The 25,347-nt window shown below is 42.1% G+C and overlaps 1 protein-coding gene across 1 annotated transcript in view; it reads right to left on the bottom strand.

The window, feature by feature from the left end:
* CUNH1orf21 (chromosome unknown C1orf21 homolog) overlaps positions 1-7,180 on the bottom strand; it is a 147,395-nt gene extending 140,215 nt beyond the window's left edge. Inside the window, exon 1 of the mRNA XM_047076895.1 lies at positions 6,962-7,180. Coding sequence (XP_046932851.1) covers positions 6,962-7,055 — 94 coding nt within the window. The 5' untranslated portion in view covers positions 7,056-7,180. The remainder of the gene's footprint in view (positions 1-6,961) is intronic.
* Between the last annotated feature and the right edge of the window lie 18,167 nt (positions 7,181-25,347).

The following is a 25,347-nucleotide window of genomic DNA, read 5'->3' as shown; positions in this document are numbered from 1 at the left end:
TGCAAGTTTCGGACATACTTTAAATATTTCTAGTAGCCACATTAAATGAGCAAAATGAAACTGATGAAATTAATTTGAGTAATATAATTTATTTAACCCAACATATACAAAATATCACTTCAACATGCAATTAATAAAAATTATTCATGGGCTATTTTATACTCTTTTTTTTTAAATGTTTCTTTATTTTTGGGGGGAGAGAGAGACAGAGTATGAGCAGGGGAGGGGCAGAGAGAGAGGGAGACACAAAATCCAAAACTATCAGCATACAGCCTGACTCAAGGCTCAAACTCACAAGCCATGAGATCATGACCTGAGCTGGAGTCGGAGCTTAATCAGCTGAGCTACCAGGCACCCCTCTTTTTTATACTAAGTCCTTAGAATCCTGTATGTATTTTATGCTCATAGCAGATCTTAATTAGAACTAGGCATATTTTCCATGCTTAACAGACAGAGGTGGCCTGTGGCTACTGTACTGGATGGGACACAGGTAGCATTATTCTGTTACTGTCTCATAAACACAGATTACTTTTAATTAATCTTCACTTCATGCCATTGGAAATTACTGCAGAAAGACTGAATTACTACTTTGCCTTCAACTGCTTGAATTTCTGAATGAATGTGATATATTCTCTTATTTGATCTTCACCATAACCTGTGAGGTTGGCCCTTACAGTATTTTAGATGGGTAGCAGATTAGATAACACCATCTCTCTCTCTCTCTCTCTCTCTCTCTCTCTCTCTCTCTCTCTCTCTCTCTCTCTCTCTCTCTCTCTCTCTCTCTCTCTCCCTCTCTCTCTCTCTCTCTCTCTCTCTCTCTCACACACACACACACACACACACACACAATCCTGTTAGATGTTCCCAATTTACACAGTTGAGGATCAGAACTTAATTGAAGTTACACAGCAATACAGAGCCTAGAAGAAACCAAGTAGCCAAAATCTTGCCTTACTGCTTCCCTTTTACACTCAGTCTTACATTGTTATTCCGGGAGAATTTATTGCAATAGTCCAAACACCTCCACTTAAGGGAATATTTATAAACTTCAGACTCTCTTGGTCCTTAAGCCAAACTCAGCCACCTAGTCATGCGGGGGAGCTGGGTGCAGGCAGGGCTCAACCTGATCTCCAAACAATCTCTTTGCCTCCAGCTCCCGGCATTCTGGGGACCCCTGTTCCTCTCAAGACCATACAGTCCCTGCCTTCAGGGGGCTAACCAGCTCATAAGACAGATGACACATGTACCTAAATAATGAGATGAGACATATAAAGAAATAAACCAAATACATAAGTATGTAAAAAGGTATTCTGAGATGGCAGGAAAGAGATACTTTCTGAAGGTTTTAGAAAAGCTTCATGCAAGTTTGGGTGAAGTTTGAAGAAGAGCAGGATTTAAAAAGATGAAGGCAGGAGAAAAGGCCCACGCCAAGAAGAGGTCATGGCTCACCAGAGGGCCTGGGAGACAGAAGGCGTGTTTGAGGTCACAGGGCAAGTTGTCCAGTCTGGCTGAAGAACAGGGAACATGAAGGGACAGAGTATGAAACAAGGCTGCCAAGGTGGGTATGAGCCATCTGAGAGGTCTTGTATGTTCACTAAGGATTTGGGATTTTACTGGCTAAGAATGAGGCACAACAGAAAAGTTCTGGAGCATGAGAATGAACATGGGCAGAGGAGCACTCAGTACAAGCTGACAGAATCGGACACCGGTACAAAAAACGGAGAGTTAAAAATGAACAACAACATAAAAAAAAAAAAAAGCAAACAAGCAAACAAACAACAAAGGGGGCTAACAGAAATCAGTTTGGAAGGCACTGCACTCTTCCGGGTTATGGGCCCTAACAGCCTGAACTGTGATGGCGACCGGAAAGAGATTTGTGGGGGAGAACAAGAGTCACAGGAGCTGGAAACTGGATGAGACAAAGGCCTCAAGTTTAAAGCCTTTTCAAGATTAAAGCCTTTTCCTGGAAGAATGGTGGTGACCTTCAGGCAAATAGTAAAGTCAATATAAGTAAAGAGCTTGCCCCCTTGGGGTGGGTTGCAGAAGAGATAATGATCTCTGGTTTGACATGTTAATTTTCCTAATAAGGCCTGAATCTGTTGTGAGCACCTACTTTAATAGTCCAAGTGAATGCCTGTTGAAAGAAATCCAGTAAGCACTTGGCTTTCCTTAGAACTTGCTTAACTAGTTCACGATAACTTGAATGTGTTGGTCACTTATTTTATGCAAGCTGGCTTTGGCAATCTGCTCAGCTGTCCTCCGAATGACCTCAGCAGATCTGCTGACCACTATTCACATATGCCCTTACCACTGAGGGAAGGAAAATTCCAATCTGGAGATGGAGCTTTCTGGTCTGGGTTTTACTTCTGAAAGGGCCACATGTATGTGAGGCACAACTTTAGATGGGAAACTTTTTATGCTTCGATATTTAAAGTGAAAGAAAGTCTATAGGTAAATATCAGTGATAAAGTTCCTTGTCAATGACCTCCTGAATTCTATGAAATCTAGGAGTCAAGATGCCCACTTGTCAATGCTCCACGGTGGAATATTCTACAGATATTCCGTCACGCACATTTGGAGTGATCGATCTCCTAAATAGCCAAAACATTATGGAGACCAAACTGCGTCATAAAAATGGAAACTACCATTTGTTAAAACACTCTGTTTATCAATGCTCCCCAGCATGTCCTTAGAAGCTATGAAATTAAATTCACACTTTTAGGAAAAGGATCGAAGGTGTGTGTGTGTATACACACTCAGAGACATACTTCAGAGCCATCCCCAAATATTCCATCCTTCACAGACATTGTCAACTCTTCAACAACAAGCAGTAATAACATTTTTTTAAAACATTTAAAAACGGCTTCTAAAAAGTGAGTGAGGCGACTTTATTCAGTGAAAAACAGAGCAGTGATTTAGAAAGCAGATTTTAATGGTCTAGGTTGGAATATAATCCAGTCATGGGGTTCTCACTGCCTCTCTCAGTGGCTGAGGTAACTAGTCTCCAAAGATGGCTCCCACCAATTCCTCCCGTCCCAGAGGTGCAGGTTGAATACATGGAGACGTCCAGCTCTCTCGACTCTGGGCTGGTTTTGTGACTTGCTTTAATCAACAGAATGAGGCAAAAGTGACTTCTTGGGCTTTTGAGCCTAGGTCTTCATTGGCCTGACAGCCTCTACTTCCTCTCTTAGAAACCAGCCACCATGTGAAAAGTTTGACTTCCTAGCTGAAAAGAGAGGCTAGAAGCCCTCTTGGTCATCTGAGCCCAGCTGAGCTCCCAGCTAAATGCAGCTACCTGGGTGATCCCAGGCACCCTACAGAATTGTGAAAAGTAATAAATCGGTGCTTATTTCAGGCTGCTAAGTGTGGTGTTCTTTCTTAGGAGGCAATGAGTTACAAACAGTGGGTGACAAAGATATCAAATGGTTAAAAGTGAGCCACATCTGCTTTTCACCTGTGACTATCTGTGATCATATTGGGATTTTGTACACTCACTCTGCCTGCAAACTAAAATTCACATGGAGAAACACAGATAGGACCTCCTCTTGTCATAGACAAACTCAAGCATTCAGTCGCATCTGGGATACAGGCACTGAGGTTCACACTGCACTCTGACAATTCTAGAGCCCCGTGAGACTAGCCAAATCTATCTCCCTTGACCGGTTCAAGAAGCTCTCTCCCTCCTTGTTCTGCTTTATCTAACACCATGCCACAAACCCACAAATGTTTACGCTGGAGAGTAACGAGATGATGAATGCCTGAGTGGATGAAACTTCAGTATGAGTACCAGGAGGATGACAAAAAAACTAGCAGAGGTCTTGAACGCACTTTATGACATGGACTGCGTGGAGCCACAAACATAACAATGACTGTGCCGGCTTGGGGTGGACTGAATTGTTAGCTCTAATTTTTTTAAATAACCTTTTATTTATTTATATTTATTTATTTATTCTTCGAGAGAGAGAGCACACGTGCAAGTGGGTGAGGGGTAAACAGAGAGGGAGAGCATCTTAAGCAGAGCATGGAGCTCGATATAGGGCAAGATCATGACCTGAGGAGAAATCCAGAGTTGGACGCTTAACCAAGAGAGCCACCCAGGCACCCCATGTTAGCCCCAATTCTTGACCTTCTCTGTATCCACATCCTTGTCACTAATGCACTGTGGTCAGATATATTTCTCTGCCTCTTGTCTTTTGAGCCTGTTCCTGTGACTTTTTTTGGCTACTCAAATGTGGGTGCAAGTGACGGTGTGCCAGATATAAGCCCAAGGTTAAGAGGCATCTTGTGTACTGCTTGCACTTACATCCTCTGCGAAAGAGAGCGTATCTGCCCTTCCTCCCACAGCCCGCTGGTCCCAGGAGGAAGATGAGAAAGACGTACAGCAGAGCCACTCCAGCTGACTCACCAGCTCGTGATCAAGAAAGACATGCTCATTGTTGAATACCACTGAGATCTTGAGGTTGTCCAATACCCAGCGATAGGTGACTAATACAAGGTTCCTTTATTAGATGCCAACATTTGCCAAACGCACATGGTACTTTAGAATAACAAAGCCTCCTCGCCTATAAAAGCTGAAACTAAATCACCAACTGGATGGTTAAGTGGTCTCACTGCCAGGCTGTATAGAAGTACAATATATCAGATATCACTGGTTTTTGCTCTTAGTTTATCCTTCCAAAGGTTGTAATTTGGTATTCAAATTTCTCTATAATTTAACCCTAATTTAAGTTTTCTAGCCAATTCTCTCACTTAAATTTTATATTCCATTCAAACTGGATTATTTCTAATTCTTGAGTAAGTCTCACGTTACCTCTAACCTTTCCTCATCCAGTACCTTCCAGTACCCTTCATCTGACAGGCTTAGATTCTTCTGGTCCTTTAAGGCCAGGTTCAGATGTCACCTTTATAAGAAATCTGCTCTGATCCCACCTTTTAAGGCAGTCTCTCCATGCCCCTGACTCTCATCACAATATATGTCTTTTCCTTTTCTGGTATTTGCCCTATTCTGCCTCAAAACATTTTCCTCATCCTCTTAGAAAGTCCTAGAAAGGACTTTCTAGGAGGTTTATGTCTTACTCAGCCCTGAATCCTCCAGGGCAGTTAGCAAAAGGTCTTGGCCCATAGTGTACAGGCCAGTCAATATGTTTTCGCACTGAAGAATGAGTGGCTGATGGGATGCAGCAAGGCAAGTGGGAACAACATCAAGAAAGCAACAGGGACTCTGGCATAGAGACACCTGAGTCTATGGCTTTGTAGCTGGGCATCTAGGGACCAGTTAGTTTCTCTGTCTTTCAACTTCCAAACATGTAAGATCGGGATGACACGTCTTTCATAGAACTGTTGTGAAAATTCACCATGAAAATGAATTTAAATACTTCTGCATATTTGACATATGGTGGCTGTTCCATTATGGTAGCTCTTATTACAAAAACAATAACGACACAGAATATCATCTAGAAGTTAGTTCGAATAAATCCTTGACACTAGATTATCACTAGATTATTATGTTCTCTCATTACTTTTAAGTTTACTTATTTATTTTGAGGAAGGGAGGGGGCAGAGAGTGAGAGAGAGAATCCCGAGCAGGCTCCGAACTGTCAGCACAGAGCCCAACATGGCGCTCGAACCCACAAACCACGATCACGACCCCAGCCGAAGTCGGACGCTTAACCGACTGAGACACCAGGCGCCCCCACCATTCAAAATTAGGCAGTCACCACTAGAAGTAAATCTGTTCCAGGCAACAAATACATTTCCTTAAAATGACACAAAACAAAATCCTCTTCCCCTACATACTAGTCCACTTTCAGCAGAGCATTAGTCTTCCCACAGCACACCAATTCTTCACCAGGGACCCACACGACCGTTACAATGGACCAAAATTGGCAGAATTACATGACAGTGACCGGACAGTGCCCTTCAGTTGTTTGTATGTAAACACGATTTCAGCGAGGTTCTTTATCGAATGAGAAAGAGGCACTCGTTCAGAGGACTGCCATGAACGTGTCCGGGAGCGGGTTATCGTTGTTGAAGTGATTCAGCAGAACTGCTTCACCTGCCTCACTCACTCGGGTTTTGTACTAAGCTACAGCCATGTGGCATCGGAAGCACAGCTGACTGTCCAAGGAACAAACTCATGTCTGGGCAAACTCGGAAGCCCGTAGGTGGCCCGGTAGGTGACGTTAATGCGTGAACGGGGACTTGACGTGCGTTCAAGAGCAGGCTCAACAGTTCCCTGGAGGCCACAGCCTGACTGAAGGGGCAACTGCTACCTCACCCCACTGTTGCTTCAGCCGGTATAGCCAGATTTTCTGAAGAAATTTGGGATTTTACGTGAAACATCCTGATTTTTTAAATGCTGCCTTGCTTTTTACTTTATAATTCTCTGGGAGCCAAAGAAAACATACTTGCAAGCCAGACATGGCCATGAGTTGGCAGGCTGTAATCTTTGCACTGGATATTCTAAAGTCACTTTGCATCATCAAAGATAGGTTAAAAGACGATTGTTACGTTCATTGTGTTTGTATTTTTTTAATCTGAAAATTTATAATTCACATAAAAAGTAACTATTAGGCCTAAAAAATACCTCATTCTCTTATGCATAAATCCTCACTCGCTCTACTTTTGGACCTCTGTGTTTTCGGTCATACAGTGCTCTCTACCTGGACGCCCTGTGGCTGGTGTCCCATGTACCTATTTAAGTCCTACGGGTTATTTAAAACTTGATTTCAATGCTAGCTTCTGTATAAAATCTCCATAATCGTCCTCAAAATCCTGTATATATAAGTTATTATGAAAATTGCGCCATGTAAAAGATGCACGTTGATTTCTAACCATATCTCATCAGCCCTTTACCAGCAGCCCCCAAAAGATGCAACACCAATAATGCTACAAATATTCACTCCCGAGAAAGTGAAAGGCCTGGGTCACCGGGTCAAGAGCGAAGTTCAATGGCACTCACCGCCAAACACATCTCCGTTCTGGTAGTTCTTCCCTTTCTGGGCTTCCTCTTCATTTTGAACAGTGGCAACATGCTTGGCGGAGGCACAGCCCATAGTCTCATTCGGTCAGCTTCAGCCGGGCTGAACTGCAAATCATCTCTACAGACACGGGGACATTTTTTTTTTCTTTAAACACAAAGAAAATCCACCTTCCTGCTGAGTCGGTCAGGACGTGCGCACCTGGGAGAACAGAAAGCTAGATCAGAATGAGTGAAAACAAAACCTCTGTGTGATCAGCAAAGCACTAGGATTCCTGCAAGAGCCCGCTGCACTGGGGGGTGGGGGGTTGGGGGACGGACAATTGTGCTGAAGAAGGAAATGCAATAGGGCCTGTTCTCATCTGATTCTCACTCAGAAAGCAAGACCAGAAGGCACGCCCCCTGCACAACACATGGCTGAACTTTTTGAGGACATAATAAAAAATGTGTATTTGTTTATTCAAATAAATATTTGAGCACTACTACCTGCCACACAGAAAGTGCACGTATGTTTGCTAATGTTCTGGAATCTCAAAAACCTTCAGAGTGAGGAAAGCACAGACAGCCATGAGATCTACCCAGTTCAGGAAACTGGGAAAAATTCTCCATCTTCCCCCTCCTGCCTTGCAAGCCAGCCCTTCTCAGATGCTCCATTCCCCCCCCACCCCAGGAGCAAATGGCCCTCCTCCTCAGGCTAATTTATACATTTTTGGTGGGTTCTGTAAGGAATTCTATATTTTATTTTACCTGAGGTGACAGTGTTTTGGAAGATAAAGGAAGAAGATGGGGGCAAGGATTTAAACTTACTTTTCTCTATTTTCTGCTTAGCTAGCAGAATGCTTTAAGGATTGACCAGATGTAGGAAGATCAAGAGAAGAAAACAAAGCAATTGCCCACCTCCTATCAGAGCCTCTGTGCTTCTACTGGACCACTCATAAAGACTGAAAGAGAATTTATGGATAAACCACAATAGAGCTGGTCCTCTAGTTAACTTCAGTAAATATACCTTCCCTGCCCCACCCAAGGTCACTGCCCAGATTCTCAAGGGTTTGCTCTGTCTTTATTTTTCACCATCCTTTTCAAGCCATTCCAGAGATCACTTACTCCAGTCTCGTGGAGGTCTCCTTTGAACATCTGCCCATTCCTTCATCTCCATCCATCCCACTGTAGGACGGGCCCTTACCTCCTCACACCCAAGCAGAGCAGAAGAATCGTGGAGCCATGCACTTGACCTGCAGTGGCACCCGTGTCTCCCTATCCACCTCTCCCCTTCATGAACAACTGGTGTTTCTCAGCCTCAGGAGCAGTGGGTACGGAAACTGAAATGCAGCTACAGGCTTTCTCTTCCAACAAGACTGCTGCCCCTAAGCCTCCTTCCTAGAGCTCTAAGGACACCCACGGACACAGAAATCTAATCATTTAAGCCATAACATCTCAGCAAAGGAAAATGTTCAAATTAACCGAACGCTGAAAGGTAATTCCAAATCAATTTCATAAACAAGCTTAGATATAAAAGTAAGGATCTTAAATGAAGGCAAGCAAATGCAAAATGCAATACTGACTCTATGGCTATAATACGAGTCATATACTTTGTATAGTTCTTCATAGTATTTTCTAGCACTGGTTCCGTCAAATCATTAACAGGAAGTATAGGGTTAGTAAAGTTTTACCAAAAAGGAAGATTATTTTTCCCTAGATCGTTAATGTTTGTAGTTTCTCTACACAGGTAACCTCTTGTTAGCACATTTTCATATTTTTAAGGCTCTATGGAGCACACACACACACACAACACACTTAGCAGTAATGCCATTAAAGCTACAGTATTTTGATTTTTTTCTTAACAGTAGTTTAATTTGCTGGTCTATTCATACTGGTCTATATAGCTCAGGGGCCTGATGGGGGAAGTGCACATGGGAGAGGCATTTTTTTAAAAAACGTACACAATATAGTGTAGTAAGTTCCATGATAGAGGTTTCACAGGAATCTATGGCAATGCAGAATTTAAAAAACAAACATTAAATTATGACTGGGTAAAGGCAGGAATTAAAAGAGGAAGTAGTATTTTGTAGAGACTTTAAAAGTTTGGTACAAATCTGCAAGGCTGAAAGGACACTAGCATCATCTTGCTATAAAGAACCGCCAGAGGGAAGACACTAGAACGTGGAAGAGCGCAGCATGCGTGTGCGCATGACAAGTGCGTCTGCGCCTGCGCGCGCATGCAAGAGTCCATACTAACCCTTGTCTCGCGGGACAAAGTGGGAGCAGGGCAGGGAAGGGGACTGCACTGCTGATGCTTTGTGAAGGGGCTGGAGGAGGCCCTGCTGACTTTATCCTACTTGAAGATAAGGAAGTCTCTCTGGTGCAAATCTGAGCGCACTTTGAGAGGTATTACATTAGGAGCGCAGAAATCCATTCTGTCAACCTACCATAGTTTTTGAAGAAACATCACTGAAATATGAGACAAGAAGAACAGGAGATGGGATTCAGTTCCAAAGGCAGAAGAAGGGGAACATTCCTCTCCAGCCAAGGGGCTGCTGCTGCTGCTGCTGCTGCTGCTGCTGCTGCTATGTGCTCCCGCCAGCACTTTCTCCTTGATTCCCACCTCCAGCATCACCATGTAACAGGTGTGGCCTCCCAGCATGAATTCCTTACTTTTTAAAAAGGAATGTGGGGAAACAAGCTCACAGGTACACAGGAGAGCAAATTGAAGTGAGAGGGGAAACCTCCCATCACCTCCCTGTCGGCTGCCACCTCTTCAAAGCAAAGTAAAACCAGAAGGAAAGTAGGAAACTCTAACAACAATCCCCCACGGACAGTGGTGATCCAGAGGCAACTTAATCGTCCTCTCTGGGAGTCCCTCTCACTTTTCTCTTCCTCGTTCCACATTCATGTTTACAGCCTCGTATGCTATCCAAGAAGTTAATGTAAGAATATAAGATGTGAATTTTCCTTTGCTACCCACTGAAAAGCATTGTGTGGTGTTTCTTCTGTGTTTTAAAGGCTGTGTTTATATCAGAAAGTCTTATCTAAATTTAAAAAGTGGAAATCACACGAAAATAAAAAAAACTGCAAAAGGCTTACAAAAATAAAACACGTAAGAATAACTTTTAGAAGGACTTCTCTGTTATCCAGGCATGGGAGTGAGGAACATGTTAATAAGCAGATTAGACATGATTTACATCCAATTCGAGTGATGACTCAGGAAGCTTCCATTTAATTATACATTTTAAAATTTTAAATATTTATTTATTTTGAGAGAGAGTGGGCATGCAGGTTGGGGGGGGTGTCGGGGGAGGGTGTGGGGGAGAAGGGCAGAGAGAGGAGAGAATCCCAGGCAGGCTCCCCGTTCAGCGCAGAGCCTGACACAGGGCTCAATGTTGGGCTCGATTCCATGACCATGAGATCATGACCTGAGCCAAAATCAAGAATCGATGCTTAACCGACTGAGCCACCTTGGCACTCCTTTATTATATTTTTAAAAAGGCGCTGTTGCTCAAGAGGAGTTCTCCAAATTGTAAGTAAGTAGAGATTTTGTTTTTGAAACATAGGCACTCTGTATTTTACAGCAGTAATTTGATGAGTGGTGTTTTCAAGTTTTACAGCTTTGTCAAAAACATATTTTAATATTTTGCCCATTTTGAAGGCTAGAATTATGAAGTCACCTGAGAGGCAGAAGGTCTGTAATTCATAAAGTTACCCATGGATCAGTGGGGAAAGCTTTTTACTATGTCATCTGGATCCTGCACAGAGACAATTGCCCAATCATTTGTTCATTTAATCAACAGATACTTATTGAAAACTGCTACGTGTTTAGAGATGAACAAGATACAGCGTTCCTCCCTATCCCCATAGGAAGATGAACATTTGGAGAAAAGAATGACCAGTTTCACAGTGGTGCTGATAGAGCCGCTGCAGGTTAAATATAGAGAGGTGAATTCACCCCGTAGGCACCTGATTCAGCCTCGAGAGAGGGAATGGCAAGAGAGGTCAGGCTTGAGGCCAGTTGAAAAGTCATCATTAAGACACCCCCAAAGTGCATCTCTTTTCATAGCCTGATGTAATGTCAAGGTTTCATTTCTACTGAAAACTCTCTCATTTTGACCTCGTTCCAACCGAGCCCTCAAGCTGAGCAGATCCTCAGAAATGTACCCCTAGAGTCTGCCACAATCATCTGCTCCCAAACACCTCCGTCTGTTTGGTAGTATCCTTCACAGAATCCTTAGTTTTTTGTTTTGTTTTGTTTTGTTTTTTTGCTTCCATTTTTCCATTGGCTTTGCTCAGCTTTTCTCTGCCAACCTCCACACCTTCTGTCCACTCCCCTTCCTGAAACCACACCACTTAGCGAGGTAAGTCTGAGGGTGCAAATGAACATGCAGAGACCACAAAGCTGGACAGAGCAGCCTCGTCTCCACATATTGTTATTAACAGCATGCTATTTCTGAAGTCAGGTCACAGTGTGAGAATTAACCTGAAGTATCTCTTTGATGTCTGATAGAATCTTCTAATAATACCAAGCCCAGTAAGGATGGTTTTAAAAACTAAATAATCTATATCATCAGGCACCTCTAAAAACATGGGATCCAATTAATTGTCCATGGCTTTGTGCAAAAGTCTCCCCAAATGGTTGTATGGGTACATTAATTACCCTGCACCATGAAATTAGAAGTTGTAATCCCTATTCACAGCACTATGAGCCAACTGAATTTGGGACCATCTTTATAGGGTATTTTTCCTGCTTTTGATAAATAAAATACATTAGCAAATTTGAAAATCCATTAAAGTATTTTTAAAAAGGACTAAAATAGGACACCTGGCTGACTCAGTGGTTGAGCGTCCGACTTTGGCTCAGGTCATGATCTCATGGTTTGTGAGTTCGAGCCCCACATTGTGCTTACTGCTGTCAGCGCAGATCCTCTGTTCCCCTTTCTCTCTGCCCCTCCCCGCCATGCACACATGCACGCTCTCTCTCCCTCAAAAATATATAAACATTAAAAAAAAGAAAAAGGACTAAAATATTTGTAACCACGCATGTTTATCATTCCTCCCCTTACACTATGCTTCAAGCCTCTTTAGGTAATGCTGTAAGTATTACTTACTAGTGTAACTATCCCTAGGGTATTGCTGTTTGAGAACAGCCCACATTGTAACATGAGAAAGTTCTTTTCTATACACAATAAGTCCATTATCTTTCTATTAATACATATCACATACATGTGATACATTTGTCTTTTTATAAGAAAAGATTATGGATTATGATGGCTTTTTTTTAATGCCTGTGATTTCTCTTTATTTTTTGTTTTCAGCCTTCTTAAGATATAATTGCCAAGACTGCAATGTATTGGGGCACCTGGGTGGCTCAGTTGGTTAAGTGCCAATTCTTGAGTTCGGCTCAGGTCATGATCTCACAGTTTGTGGGTTTGAGCTCCACATCGGGCTCCATGCTGATGGTGCAGAGCCTGCTTGGGATTCTGTCTCCCTCTCTCCTTGCCCCTCCCTTGCTCTCTCTCTCTCTCTCTCTCAAAATAAATAAACATTAAATTTTTTTTTTAATTTTAAAGAAAATAAAAAGACTTCAATACACTGAGTGCTCAAGCTCCATAAAGATGATCTGATATATGTACACATTGTGAAAAAGTTCCCACCATCAAGTTAATTCACACATCTAGCACCTCATATTCACCCTTTTTCTTTCTTTCTTTCTTTCTTTCTTTCTTTCTTTCTTTCTTTCTCTTTCTCTCTCTCTCTCTCTCTTTGGTAAGAACACTTAAGTTCTACTCTCTCCGCAACTTGCAATTATATAATACAGTATTATCAACTACAGTCACCACATTATACATTCGATTCTCAGACTTAATCATCTTATAACTGAAAGTTTGTATCCTTCTACCAACTTCTCCTTATTTCTCCCACCCCTCAGTCCTTGGCAATCACCATTACACTGTTTCTGAGTTTGACTTATTTCACTTTTAGATTGCACATATAAGTATTACCATGCAGTATTTGTCTCTCTCTTACTTCACTTAGCATAATGCCCTTTAGTTCATCCATGGTGTTGCATATGGCAGGATTTCCTTCTTTTTTTAAGGCTGATATTCCAGTGTGGGTATGCACTGGTGTGTATCACATTTTCTTGATCCGTCCACCCACTGATGGACACTTTTTCCTTACCTTGACTATTGTGAGTAATGCTGCAATGAACATGGGAGTGCAGACATCTATTTAAGATAGTGATTTGGGGGGTGCTTGGGTGGCTCTGTCAGTTAAGCATCCAACTCTTGATTTTGGCTCAGGTCATGAGCTCATGGTTCATGAATTTGAGCCCTGCGTCAGGCTCTCTGCAGAGCCTGCTTGGGATTCTCTCTCTCTCTCTCTCTCTCTCTCTCTCTTTCTGCCCCTCCCCTGCTCTCTCTTTCTCAAAATAAATAAATAATAATTAAAAAAAGATAGTGATTTTGTTCCCTTAGAATATCTACCCAGAAGTGAGATTGCTGATGGCTTTTCTCTTTACCTTAAGTTTTTAAACTGGATGTACAGTTTCATCAGAAAACCTACTCATAAAATTGGGAAGGAAAAAAAATACACAAATTCAGTTTTGAGAAAAAACAAAAAGATATCTGACCTTTTTCCAAAAGAGGAAAAACACAGAAACATATTTCTATTGACATAATATTATGGACGAATTCACTTTCCATCAATTAGATACAGACTTTTTCATTTTGGATGAAAAAGCCAAAAATACTGTAGGCCGTTTCCTTGTCAAGAAAGACACCTCTAAAAAAATGAATTAAAAGTGATAAGCTCCATAAAGAAATCCTAGGCCAGAAAGAACATGAATGCACCACATGCAGCTTGGAGGACTGGAGAGAAATAAAATTCTGATTGAAATGGGTATATAGAGAGCTATGAAGTCAGCAGTTAGGAAAAGGATATAGCCACATTATTAATAGATCAGGAGCAAAGTGCCCCCTTTCTTACTCTGATTAAAAAAGGGAAATCAAGACAAGGCAACATCTAAAAACTCCTTTCTTTTATTGAAGAAAGAACCGACATCTAAGCTCCATAAAGAAAAAATATATATATAAATAACTAATCAGTCTGTTTGCCCATCTGCTCTGCTTTGCTATAATGAGTGTTAATACAGCAAGCCACTGTGGTGGGGCGGGGGGGGCGGGAGAGAAAGCCTAAAAGTGATTTCTAATCTTGAAGCTTTGGTATCCTTGAGCTTCTGTTAACACCATTCCATATTTCATTGTGAATGTTAAAAATAATACATAAAGAGATGTCACATTTGACATGAGGATAATCTGGGAAAGTCAAATCTTCTTGTTACCAGCAATTGCAAGCATCACAGAAAACACTCATTCCTTGCCTCACACTCATTTGGTGGCATGACAATCAAAAATGTGCTATTAACTTCAAAGAAATAGGAATTCTGGCATCTGCTTGCTTTATGGGAAAACTCTCACTTCCGCAAATGAGAACTGCAGAGAGGTATCTCTCGGAAACGTAAAGATAACGAGTCCCGTGCAAGACGACACAGTTCTGCAGGGTTTCGGTGGCGAGGCGTGGGGATGAGGAGACACGGAGGCATGAGCACTGCAGGGGAGTGAGAATCCCAGCGCTGGTCTCAGTCATCGCACACAGGCCTGCCTCACTACCAAGGCTGGCTGGGCTTCATCTCTCTGAGCTCTCTCCTTGATTCTGTGATCTACCCGTTCGGAACATATGTCCAAGGGATGCCAAGGATGAAATTACCACTTACAAAAAGCCCATTCTCTTTTTTACCTAGATTCAACTTATTTACAAACTTTGTTTTCAACACTTACCTAGCTAGGATATCCTAGCAAGTCTGAAAGCTCCCAAATTTTGAGAAGCCCTATGAAGTCTATGGATTATTACCAACGATGTTTTGGCCTGAGGGTGTGGATTTCAATGGTGTATAAAGTGGGAAAAAAGGAACAGGGCTTAGCTCTCTTTCCTCTTCTCTATCCTGCCATTAATAAACAAAAATAAATCTTAAAAATATTTCCTGTAGGGAACAGGTTAGGAAAGCTTGTAGAGTAATTGTTCTTCAGCTAAGGATTCAAGAGTTTGATGCCTTTATCCTACACCTGAAAACTCCACACTTGTGTCACCGGTACCTGTTCACGCAGTTCATGATGGCTGACACTTTCTGGGAAGCAAGAGAGGAAAACAGCAGATCCTGATTAAAGTCACCCACCCACACCAGGGTGAACCCATGCAGAATTATGCTGTTTCTAGATTTCCTCCTCAGTGATCAAGGTCAATGGCAGATATTCCAGAACTTGGAGTTCTCTTTCTTCCATTTCCAAGACTGAGAATACCAAGGGTACGTGCAGGAAGTTGTCAACCTGTATCAGTAGGGAAACTTCTGTACCATGCCACCGGTGACTGGGATCGTGACAACTGTGTTGCTGGTTCACCATGTCACTTGAGCCAAATCTGTATGATTTCCTGTCAGTATTCTAAGAATAACAATAGCAGATCCCTCTTCTTTTTTTTGCGGTGTGTGGGGGGGGGATTGTTTTGGAAATCTAGGTAGATAATGAAATGCTTACAAAAGCATTCATAAATGAAAGGTAATATTCTTCTATGCCAGGTGCAGGACATTATCTTTCAGGAGCATTGGGTAGAACTGGTTTATCCAGAGGGTTCCCATAGGTGGCCCCAGAAAATGAGAGAAAACAGATGGTAAAGGAAAAATGAAAAAGCAAGAAAAAACTAGAAAGTGAAAGTAGAATAAGTTCAAATTGCTAAAGAAGCACAATTTGATTTTATTCTAAGTCAGTAAGTCATGATCCTTCCTGAATGGTCAGTGAAGAACATGCTGGGTGATCTGCATGTTGAAATATATTGTGAAGAACAGATTGGGTTCCTGCCCTTGAAGGGCTAGCATTCAAGGAGGGCTAACCCATCATAAACATAATATGTAAAGTAAAATAAAATTCCAATACCTAATGTACACTGCAGGAAAAGGAAGGATCGGACATGTTCTTGAAAGTCATAAGACATTTCAATCTAATTAAATTCGAGCTTGTCTCAGCTTTATTTTATGCAACAAGATACACAGGAACGTCAGTATAATGCGCTACTCTTAGCAGACCCTCGGTAAGCATTTACCGATGACAGTGGAACAGATGTCATGCTAGTTTTGAGCTGTTGATCCTTTTTAACACCATACACTACAATAGAACTGCAGCTGGACTAATCCCCCAGAAATCTGAATGCTACTCTCATGGTGCCGAGGGGGCAAGAGTTGAATGCCACTGATCCTTGTCCGACGTGTGCAATGGAAAAGCACGTATGATGTTTTCCTCACTGAATACAAAGCCTCAACTTTCGCACAAGACTAGCATGTTCCTCATTTTTTATTCAATACGATTTCTAAACTTAATGCTGACACAGCATATCTGAGACTTAAGCTGATTACTGGGGTGGATAAAATAAAATAGGACCAATCGACACAAAAGATATGAATTATCTAATCATTAGGAGCAAATACAAGAATTGTTTAAAAACAAAAAGGCCTGCTTATATTTTCTTTGAGCACTTTGGTACTAATATTTGAGTAAGAATATACTTAGTATCTTCAGAATTATAAATACTTCTAACAAAGTCGTTTGGTAACACTGTGAAACGTGCTAAATACTAGAAGTTGAAAAATAGTGTTTGCCTCAAAATCTAAACATACATCCCTTTTCCCTCTTAAAATAGCCTCTTTTCCCTTTTTTTTCCCCCTCTCTGCTAAAATATATGAAATCATCCCTGAGAAACAGGTGCAAACTCTGGCCTAAGATCTCGCACTCCCTGCGCTCGGTCTCCAGCCAGAGTATCCCAGGTTTGAGAAGTCAGCAGTGACCCAGTGATTAAGGAAACCCACCACTCTCCAACTAGCAGAGAGCTGCTGACTGAAATAAGCATCCCCAAGGGAACGCTGTGGCTACCTGAAATTCTGCCTTCTAGAACCTTCCAGTTCCATCCAAAACAGCTCAAGATTTGAAAGTGCCCTGAAAACTTAGAGGAAACAAATAAAACTCGTCTATTGGTGAAGGACTTTGTCTCTCTCTTTCTCATGCATGTGCGTGTGAGTACACACACACACACACACACACACACACACACACACCCCTACCTGCCACAAAAGTAGAGATGCAAAGACTATACCCAATATTTTGTGATTTTGTAAGGGAAAGGAATTGTGTGGCTTTGGGCAAGTTATTTACTTCACAGTAGCTTAGGTGCTCATTTATAAGATGGAGTAAGAGTCCCTGAACTTTGAGAGAAGTAGGTGAGATAACATACATGAAGTGCTTAGGACAGCACCTGATAATTAGTAAGCAATCAATATGTGATTGTTATTGTCATTATCGTTACTATCATCATTATCATTTAATGGGATGGTGATGAAGCTTGAGAAGAAAGGGGCAGAGGCAAAAGAGACTAGAAAGGAGACACGGGAAGAGAGGAGAGGTTAACTGTGATAACTTGATAGTTCTTAGGAACTGCACCAAAGATAAGCAGGCAAACACAAGAAACACAGAACCAAGAGACAACAGTTCTGTATCAGGAGAAGCTTGCGGTCCCTGTGCAGCACCTGCAGAGGGAGCCCTAAGCAGTGCTCGTGTTTCTGCAGTGGTGGAGGTGGGGAGGTCAGCTTCTTTGGGGCACATCCCAGGACTCTGAAGGCCAAGGCTGCTGTGTGCAGACAAACTGAAGGTCAGTGAGCTCTCCCAAGCTTTGCCACACCCTTGATGAGTGTGCAGCTCTCATCTTGCTGCTGTTATGTGTTTATGTGTCTATCTCCTTCACCAGGCAGGATTTACGAGGTCATGACCACGTCCTAATTATTCCTCTCTATATTCCCTCTGGCGCAGATCACGTACACAGTAGGTGTGCAATGTATTCTCTTAGAAACCTTTTTTCACAGAGATGTCCAAGGCTTTTAAGGCAGGGAGTTCTGCTAAGCCCCAGTCCCTAGGTCATCTGCATGGACAGTAACTTTCTTTAGTACATCACAAGAACAACAGTCAAAGATATTCATCTGAGCCACCACAGATGACTAAAAATTATGTTAGTACATACTTCCTAAGAAAGACAGGAAGGGAGTAATCTCAATATTATACTGGTATGATGGAATTTTGAAAGCTTTTGGCACTTGTATGGTTGGTCCTAATCTGCCTTGGAAAACTATGCTATTTATTTATTTCAACATTTTTTGGGATCTTGTTTAGTTCTCAACATTCCACTAAGGACAAGAGATTCCAAAATGGGTAAGTCAGCTAGTCCTTGACATGCATTTTCTGACTTTCAGTTAAATCTAGAGATGTTTAACAGTGATTCTAAAATTCATCCATCGGAAAAAATCAAGGTGTTTTTGTTTTTGCTGAGACTTAAATCTTTGATTAACTTTCCAGGACAAAGAACTATTTAAGAATGGTGTCCTTACAAGGCCAAAAATGTGAAATTCTGAATATCATTTTCAGGTGGCATAAATCAATGCCCCCTCACCCTACTGAGTTTATTTATTTATTTATTTATTTTTAATTTTTTTTTTCAACGTTTATTTATTTTTGGGACAGAGAGAGACAGAGCATGAACGGGGGAGGGGCAGAGAAAGAGGGAGACACAGAATCGGAAACAGGCTCCAGGCTCCGAGCCATCAGCCCAGAGCCTGACGCGGGGCTCGAACTCACGGACCGCGAGATCGTGACCTGGCTGAAGTCAGACGCTTAACTGACTGCGCCACCCAGGCGCCCCTTACCCTACTGAGTTTAAAAGGGCGGGGGCACATCAGTTCTCATACTGCTCTCAAGCAATACACAAGACTTCTGGGAACTTCGATTTTGTAGAGCTCAGCCAAAAACACATTCTGTGCAATTATCTTCTTAAAGAAAGAAAACAAAAAGAAGCTGAAACAAAAGACCCAACTGACAAAGCAAAGTCAGTTGAGTAATGGCCACTTCTTTCTAATGTACCAGGAGAGGCTCCCTCCTGCCCCTCATGAGTTCACACAGGACTCTACAATGCATGGTCTTCCCTCAGTAGCCACTACCATTTCTGTGACGTGTAGTAGGGTTTGAGTAGCGAAATGTAAAAGGGTGGGCAAAAAGCTCCTCCCTGGCTTTGATGCCCACCTTCAGCCACTGAAAAGCTATTAAAGAACAGACAGGGTTATAGGCTATGAGCTATTATGACCTCGTAAATGTTACCAAAATTTGCAGTCTACTCTGTAATAATTATTTTAAATCAGCCCAGTGTTCCCCATTTGAAGTAGCATAATTGATGAACATGGTGTTCTTTCCTACTTGTCCAGCAAAATGTATTTAGAGCAAGAGACCAGAGCAACATATTCAATAGGACTGGAAAGAGAGGGCAGGAGCAACAGCACTGGGGCCCACAAACAGAAGACCACAGTTGAGCATAAAGACATGTCAGCCAGTCCTCCTTGGCATCAACACTCTCCAACAGATCCACATTCAGTTCCAGTCTGACACATGCAAGTTTCAAGTCTTCATCTGGATAAAGAACTAAATATATGGCTTCGTGATAAACCATTTTATTGGAGAAAAGAAGAACAGAAGTAGGTTACATATAGGATTTGACCACATCATATTCTAACAAGGCCTCTGTCCAGCTGTCATCTCTGTGGGACCTCCACAATGGGTGGATAGGCTGAGGTGGTTGTGGTCCTGTATATGACAAAGGCACATTTGGCAAGCTGCTTAGTATTCCTGTATCTGGAAGGATTGCCACCCTATTATCACCTCTATTACATCACTGCCATGACCACCATAGATATGGTACTACAAAAATAAAAAGACATTTTCCTTTAAACAAAGTTTTTTTTAATGTTTATTTATCTTTGAGAGAGAAAGAGAGAGACAGAGAGAGACAGAGTGCAAGCAGGGGAGGGGCAGAGAGAGAGGGAGACGCAGAATGGGAAGCAGGCTCCAGGTTCTGAGCTGTCAGCACAGAGTTCGATGTGGGGCTCAAACTCCAATGCCATGAGGTCGTGATCTGAGCCAAAGTTGGACGCTTAACTGACTGGGCCACCCAGGAGCCCCAAAGACATACATTTTCTAATTCTAAAATCTCCCTGAAAACTTTAAAGAATTATTAGGATCCAAATTAAAATTTGTATTTGTAGATCACTTTTTGGACTTAGCCTTGCCTCTCCCTTATTCATCAGGCCTTTCTAGGCCATATTTTTTGTTTGGTTTTTGCTTTTTTGAGAAAGAACTCAAAAAGCAATGTGCAATAGACATCAGGTTGGTCCTATTAGCAGTTTTAAAAGCATCAGAACATGATTAAAAATTTTAGGAAAAAATTAGACTTCTCATAAATTAGTAATTATCCCATTAATTTTCTACAATAAAGACAAATTAATCTTTGTTTTATGTTTATCTTTTGAGAGAGACAGAGTATGAATGGGGGAGGGGCAGAGAGAGAGGGAGACACAGAATCTGAAGCAGGCTCCAGGCTCCAAGTTGTCAGCACAGAGTCTGACGTGGGGTTCAAACTCACAAACTATGAGATCATGACTTGAGTTCAACCAATTGAGCCACCCAGGCACCCCCAAATTAATCTTTTAAATGCACTGATTCTATCAGGTCCCTCCTCTGTTTCAAAATCCTCCAGAACTCACTAATGCCATGAGGGCAAAGCCCAAGACACCTAGTCTTTCAAGTTAGACATGCCCTCAAGGACCACTGAGGTAAGGTTCCCAGATTTACAAATAAGAAAACTAAAAGAAGAGGGTCCATCCAATGGGACCCAGACCTCTTGACCCAGGGTCGTCTCTTTCTACTGCTCCAAGGTTACTAGCATCACATCAGGTGGGTCTCACAGAACCACCCTTCTCCCTCAATATTCTGCTCACATGCCCAATTCTCTATGTCTCTGCTTCAGCCTTAACTTTTGTAGGAAGAAGCTTCCACACTGTTCCACCTTCCTTCAATTTTCTCTTTCCTAAATCTGACTTGTAGACCAATGATTTGGTGTTTCTTAGACATCCTTCTCTAAAAAGACACTAAGTGCTTTGGGGCAGAAAGCATCTCCTGTATTTGTCTCCCCCACTAGTGGAGGGGGTGTGAGGCTAGGCAGACAGTAGGAACTCAATAAACCCTTTTCAAAATGGCAAGCAGCAGGCTATCTCTGCCTTCTCACCTCCGTCTGCACCTGCTATTGCCCCTGACTAGAAAGCTCTCCTTCCTCATCTTTACCTAACTTCTGGTTTGCATGAGCTGTCCCTTCCCAAAGGTCCCAGTGTGCCTTCATAGCACCCAGCACACTGCAGGATATTCTTAATTCCTAATTGCATATCGCTTCCACAGGTCTAGAGTGCACACTCCTTAAGAGACACAGACTGTGTCTTTCACTCCCTAGTGTATTCCCATATTCCCAGCTTCTCACAGTGTTTATTCAAAATATGCACACAATGAAAAAATATAAAATAAACATCTCCAGATAAAAAGTTAAACTCCTTCTCATGGAAATCCTTTCCTCCACATCTCCAAACTTGTCTAGCTTTCTATGCATACCTTGCTCTAGCCAGTCTAGTCTCCGGCTACTAACCCGTGGACCTATTTTCTTGGCTGAACCCTAAATGCCTCTGGTCACAGTCTCATCTCAGATAGAAAGCTCTCCCCGTTGGGTGCTTGGGTGGCTCAGTCAGTTAAGCGTCCAACTCCTGGTTTCAGCTCAGGTCATGATCTCACGGTTTGTGAGTTCCAGCCCCACGTTGGGCTCTGCACCGATAGCGTGGAGACTGCTTAGGATTCTCTCTCTCTCTCTCTCTCTCTCTCTCTCTCTCTCTCTCTCTCCCCACCCCTCCCCTGCTCACACACTCTCAAATAAATAAACTTAAAAAAAAAAAAAGGAACTCCTACCCATTAATCTCTGCCTGTTATTAGAATCCTACCTGTCTTTAAAGTGCAGAACAAGTCTTTGCATCTCTAAGAAACCTTGCCCCAGGCCACACAGGTCTTCCCCTTCTCCAAACTCGTCAGCACGCGTGCACAAGACCATTCATCGCCTACCCATGTTGGCACCTGTCCGCAGTAATCTTTCCATCTCAGTCTAACTTGGCCTGTGGGAGGCCCCTCCCTCTGAAGTCACTCAGGAAAGCATCACACACACAGCTTTGAGACATCTCCTATAGTGTTGTTTTACATTGTTAACTTTTGTACATTTTTCTCTTGGCATCCTAATTCATTTTTAACTTTTTGAGGTAAGCCATGCTTTCCATGTCTTTGATCCTGTGCAATTCTTGGCACAAAGTAGGAGATTAATGAATATTTGTTACCTGACATGTTGGCTAGAAAACAAAAGTGTGCAGGATGAGAGAATTATAGAAATTATAAAAAAAAAAAACTTTTGCCAAATGTGCAGTTGTACATTTCTGATTATTAGAGGCTGTTTTAAAAGGTCAAATGTTGATAGTATAATTATACCATAATTTGGTAAAATTACTCTCTGGATAAAGGTTATTTTTAAATAGAAACTTCTGTCCATATGATAAAAAATTACAAATACAGGAGAAAATTCAGTAAAAAAGGAATCAAAAGGGAAAGAAAGAAAAACGTACAGCCAAAACTGCCACCCCCACATGCACCCCAGATCAGGAGCATTGGCTAGAGCATCCACAACTGCATCAGCTGACTTTTATTACAGAGTCTAGGTCATGACTGAGTTCACATAATGGCTCTGTAGAGGCTGGCCCAACAACTCCATGAACACAAGCTAAATAAGTCTCCCAATGTTGCAAGGGGCAGAAAGAGGAGGAATCAATCTCTTTCCTAGTTTGCCATAAACATTTCCTTATAATTACTGTTTGATGTACTGTGTCTAACGATTTAGTTTCATTTATTTTATATCTCACCATACTCTCCCCCCAAATATGCGCAGCAGCTGCTTTCAACCATAAATAACAATTTTAGAACACAAATGCTACGTTCAGGGTTCAGTAATTCAGGGTTCAGTAACCTAGCAACAGAATGTCAAGACCCCCTAATCTATACCCTCCACTGCGCAATATCCACATACCTCCAAGACATGGGCCTGCAAACTGCTGTTCAAATCAGGTTTGGCTAATCACAAATCAATACTGGCTGGCACTGGAAGTATCACAAAACACCTCTTGCTGGGCTCCAAAAGCCCAAGTGTCAAGGAATATAAATAGCAAATACACACATTACTAGAGACTAGCGGCCACAAGGTTGCCAATTTGGCCCTGGGAAAATCCAAATTAGCCAGCATCTGGAACCTCTAACAACTAACACCTCACTTGTGTTTTAGATACCAAAGGCTGAACACATGTTCTTAGTGGAAATGAATGAATGTGCCCATTACCAGGAACATTTTGTCAGAGGAAGACGGCAAGAAGTTTTGCTTTAATGAATTAATGGGAGCCGAATCCTCACCTCCAAGACATATTACAGGAAATAAAATGAAGACGCAGTTCTCCTCCCTCTTCTTTAGTTTGGTTTTGTCATCATCTCATACATCTCCTTAATGGACCTGGGTTTCTAGGGGTATTTGTAGCAAAGGATCCCTCATTTCCTAAAAAATATACGTACTTTATTGGTTTCTCTTCCTTACCCAGTACTGAAGGTCATGATATAGGAAAGCAGAATAACAATGTGTTTTTTTAATCAACCATTCTAGCAGTGGCAAAAATAAATGAAATGTGGGAGGCTGTTTATTTGTATGTCAAAGAGAAAGTGAAATTCTCTATAGGGTGACATAATCATTTGTTTTCCCCAATGAAGCAAACAAATCAAATAGGAAGAAAACAGGAGCCACCCTTCATCATTCATGGTGTAATGAGTTCTTGCTAGATTAACCATTCTCCTTCCTTGTTACACTCACTCCAAAAAACCAGATGTACAATGACATCAGCAAAACAGCCCAAGATCATCAATCCACAAGACGGGAAATGCAGCAGCCAGACTTGCATTCTTTTTAAGTATTAGCTGACTCCTGGCTGATGGCTCTAGCTCACCAATAGGATACATCTTTGGGTAGCAGCCATAATCAGGAGGATTTATCAGTAGCAGTGCCCTAGGACAGAGACACAAACTGGCCAGGGCTCTCCAGATCAGGAGGTTGCCTATGCAGTGTGCTTAAGATCAAAAATCTTAGACTCACTGATCCAGTGAGATTCTCTTCCCTCTAACTCAACCACCCATTATTAGAAGCTGGGTAACAACAACGTTCTGTCAAGAAGACTGAAAACCAAAGACAGAGTATATAGGGCATTGGGGAGTCCTGTCCACTGGCATTAGAAGAGTCCCTTAGATAGATGAGGCCAGCACACTGCATACAAAGAACAAGCCCTTGGTTCAAGCCCTGACTGGCTGAGCACTCTGAAGTCCTAACCAAAAGACCTGGCCAATGGAATGGATGATGTGGGTGCTCCTGGGTCACAGGAATGGGGAAAAGTGGTGAAACGGACAAATGCTACTTCTGACAGTGATATTCAGAAGATGACAGGCATGTAAGTATCAGCATGTTCTGCGGATAAATGGAGACGAGGAAGAGAAGGCAAATGGAGACACGATGGAGAAAAGTAAGGATACCAGTCCTCAATGTCAGTGATGGACAGCTATGGAATTAAGAGCACCTGCTGGCATCACAGATGCAGAACAACTGATTTTATACACCACTTTACCACTTGCAGAGCCTTTCACACAAATTGGCCCTGTTGATCTTCCAGGGTCTTCACTAGTGTCTTAGAAGACACCACTAATAAGACTCTAGATACCTGTAAAGCTAATCCAGATCTAGGGTGCTCCCCATGTGTGGAAGAAAGGATGTGCTACTTTTAGAAAAAGGGGTAGTGAACCATTTTATTTCCTTTGCTTGAGAGTAACAGAGTTTTAGTGAACAAAAGAAATCAGTAAGAGTATCAGAGCATATTTGATGGTATTTATAACATCTCTGACCTTAGTACCTCTTGTTGGCACACCCACAGCTCAATTTCTATTGAATGTCTACACAAGCTGCATTTATTTGGGATGTAAACATCCGTAAAGGGATCCTGCGTCTCCTGACAGTGCTAGCAGAAGCTTGAATGAGCAGAGTGATGGCTGGGATTTGGGGATTCACTGAGTGACTTCCTTTGACCGCTTGCTAATCCCTCCACTTCTGATCTATTTCTATCACTAGCTACCAACATGATTTTGAATTCACTTTGTGCCTAGGATGTCTAAAGAAAAGTGGTGATGGTTTCCAGTCTACTGTGGAGGAAATGTGTCTTTCTCTCAGGACACCTGCTTGCGCTGCATTCTTTGTTGTGGAGGGGGGCTGTGTGTGGAGCCCCAGTGTGGAAAAGTCCTGAAGAACAA

Source organism: Lynx rufus, unplaced genomic scaffold (assembly GCF_022079265.1).
Source record: "Lynx rufus isolate CCGP_SWC_20201006 ecotype Redwood Valley unplaced genomic scaffold, mLynRuf1.p SCAF_15, whole genome shotgun sequence".
In the NCBI taxonomy this organism is placed as follows: Eukaryota; Metazoa; Chordata; class Mammalia; order Carnivora; family Felidae; genus Lynx; species Lynx rufus.
The sequence above is the reverse complement of the archived record's forward strand: the minus strand, read 5'-3'. Positions and strand labels throughout refer to the sequence as shown.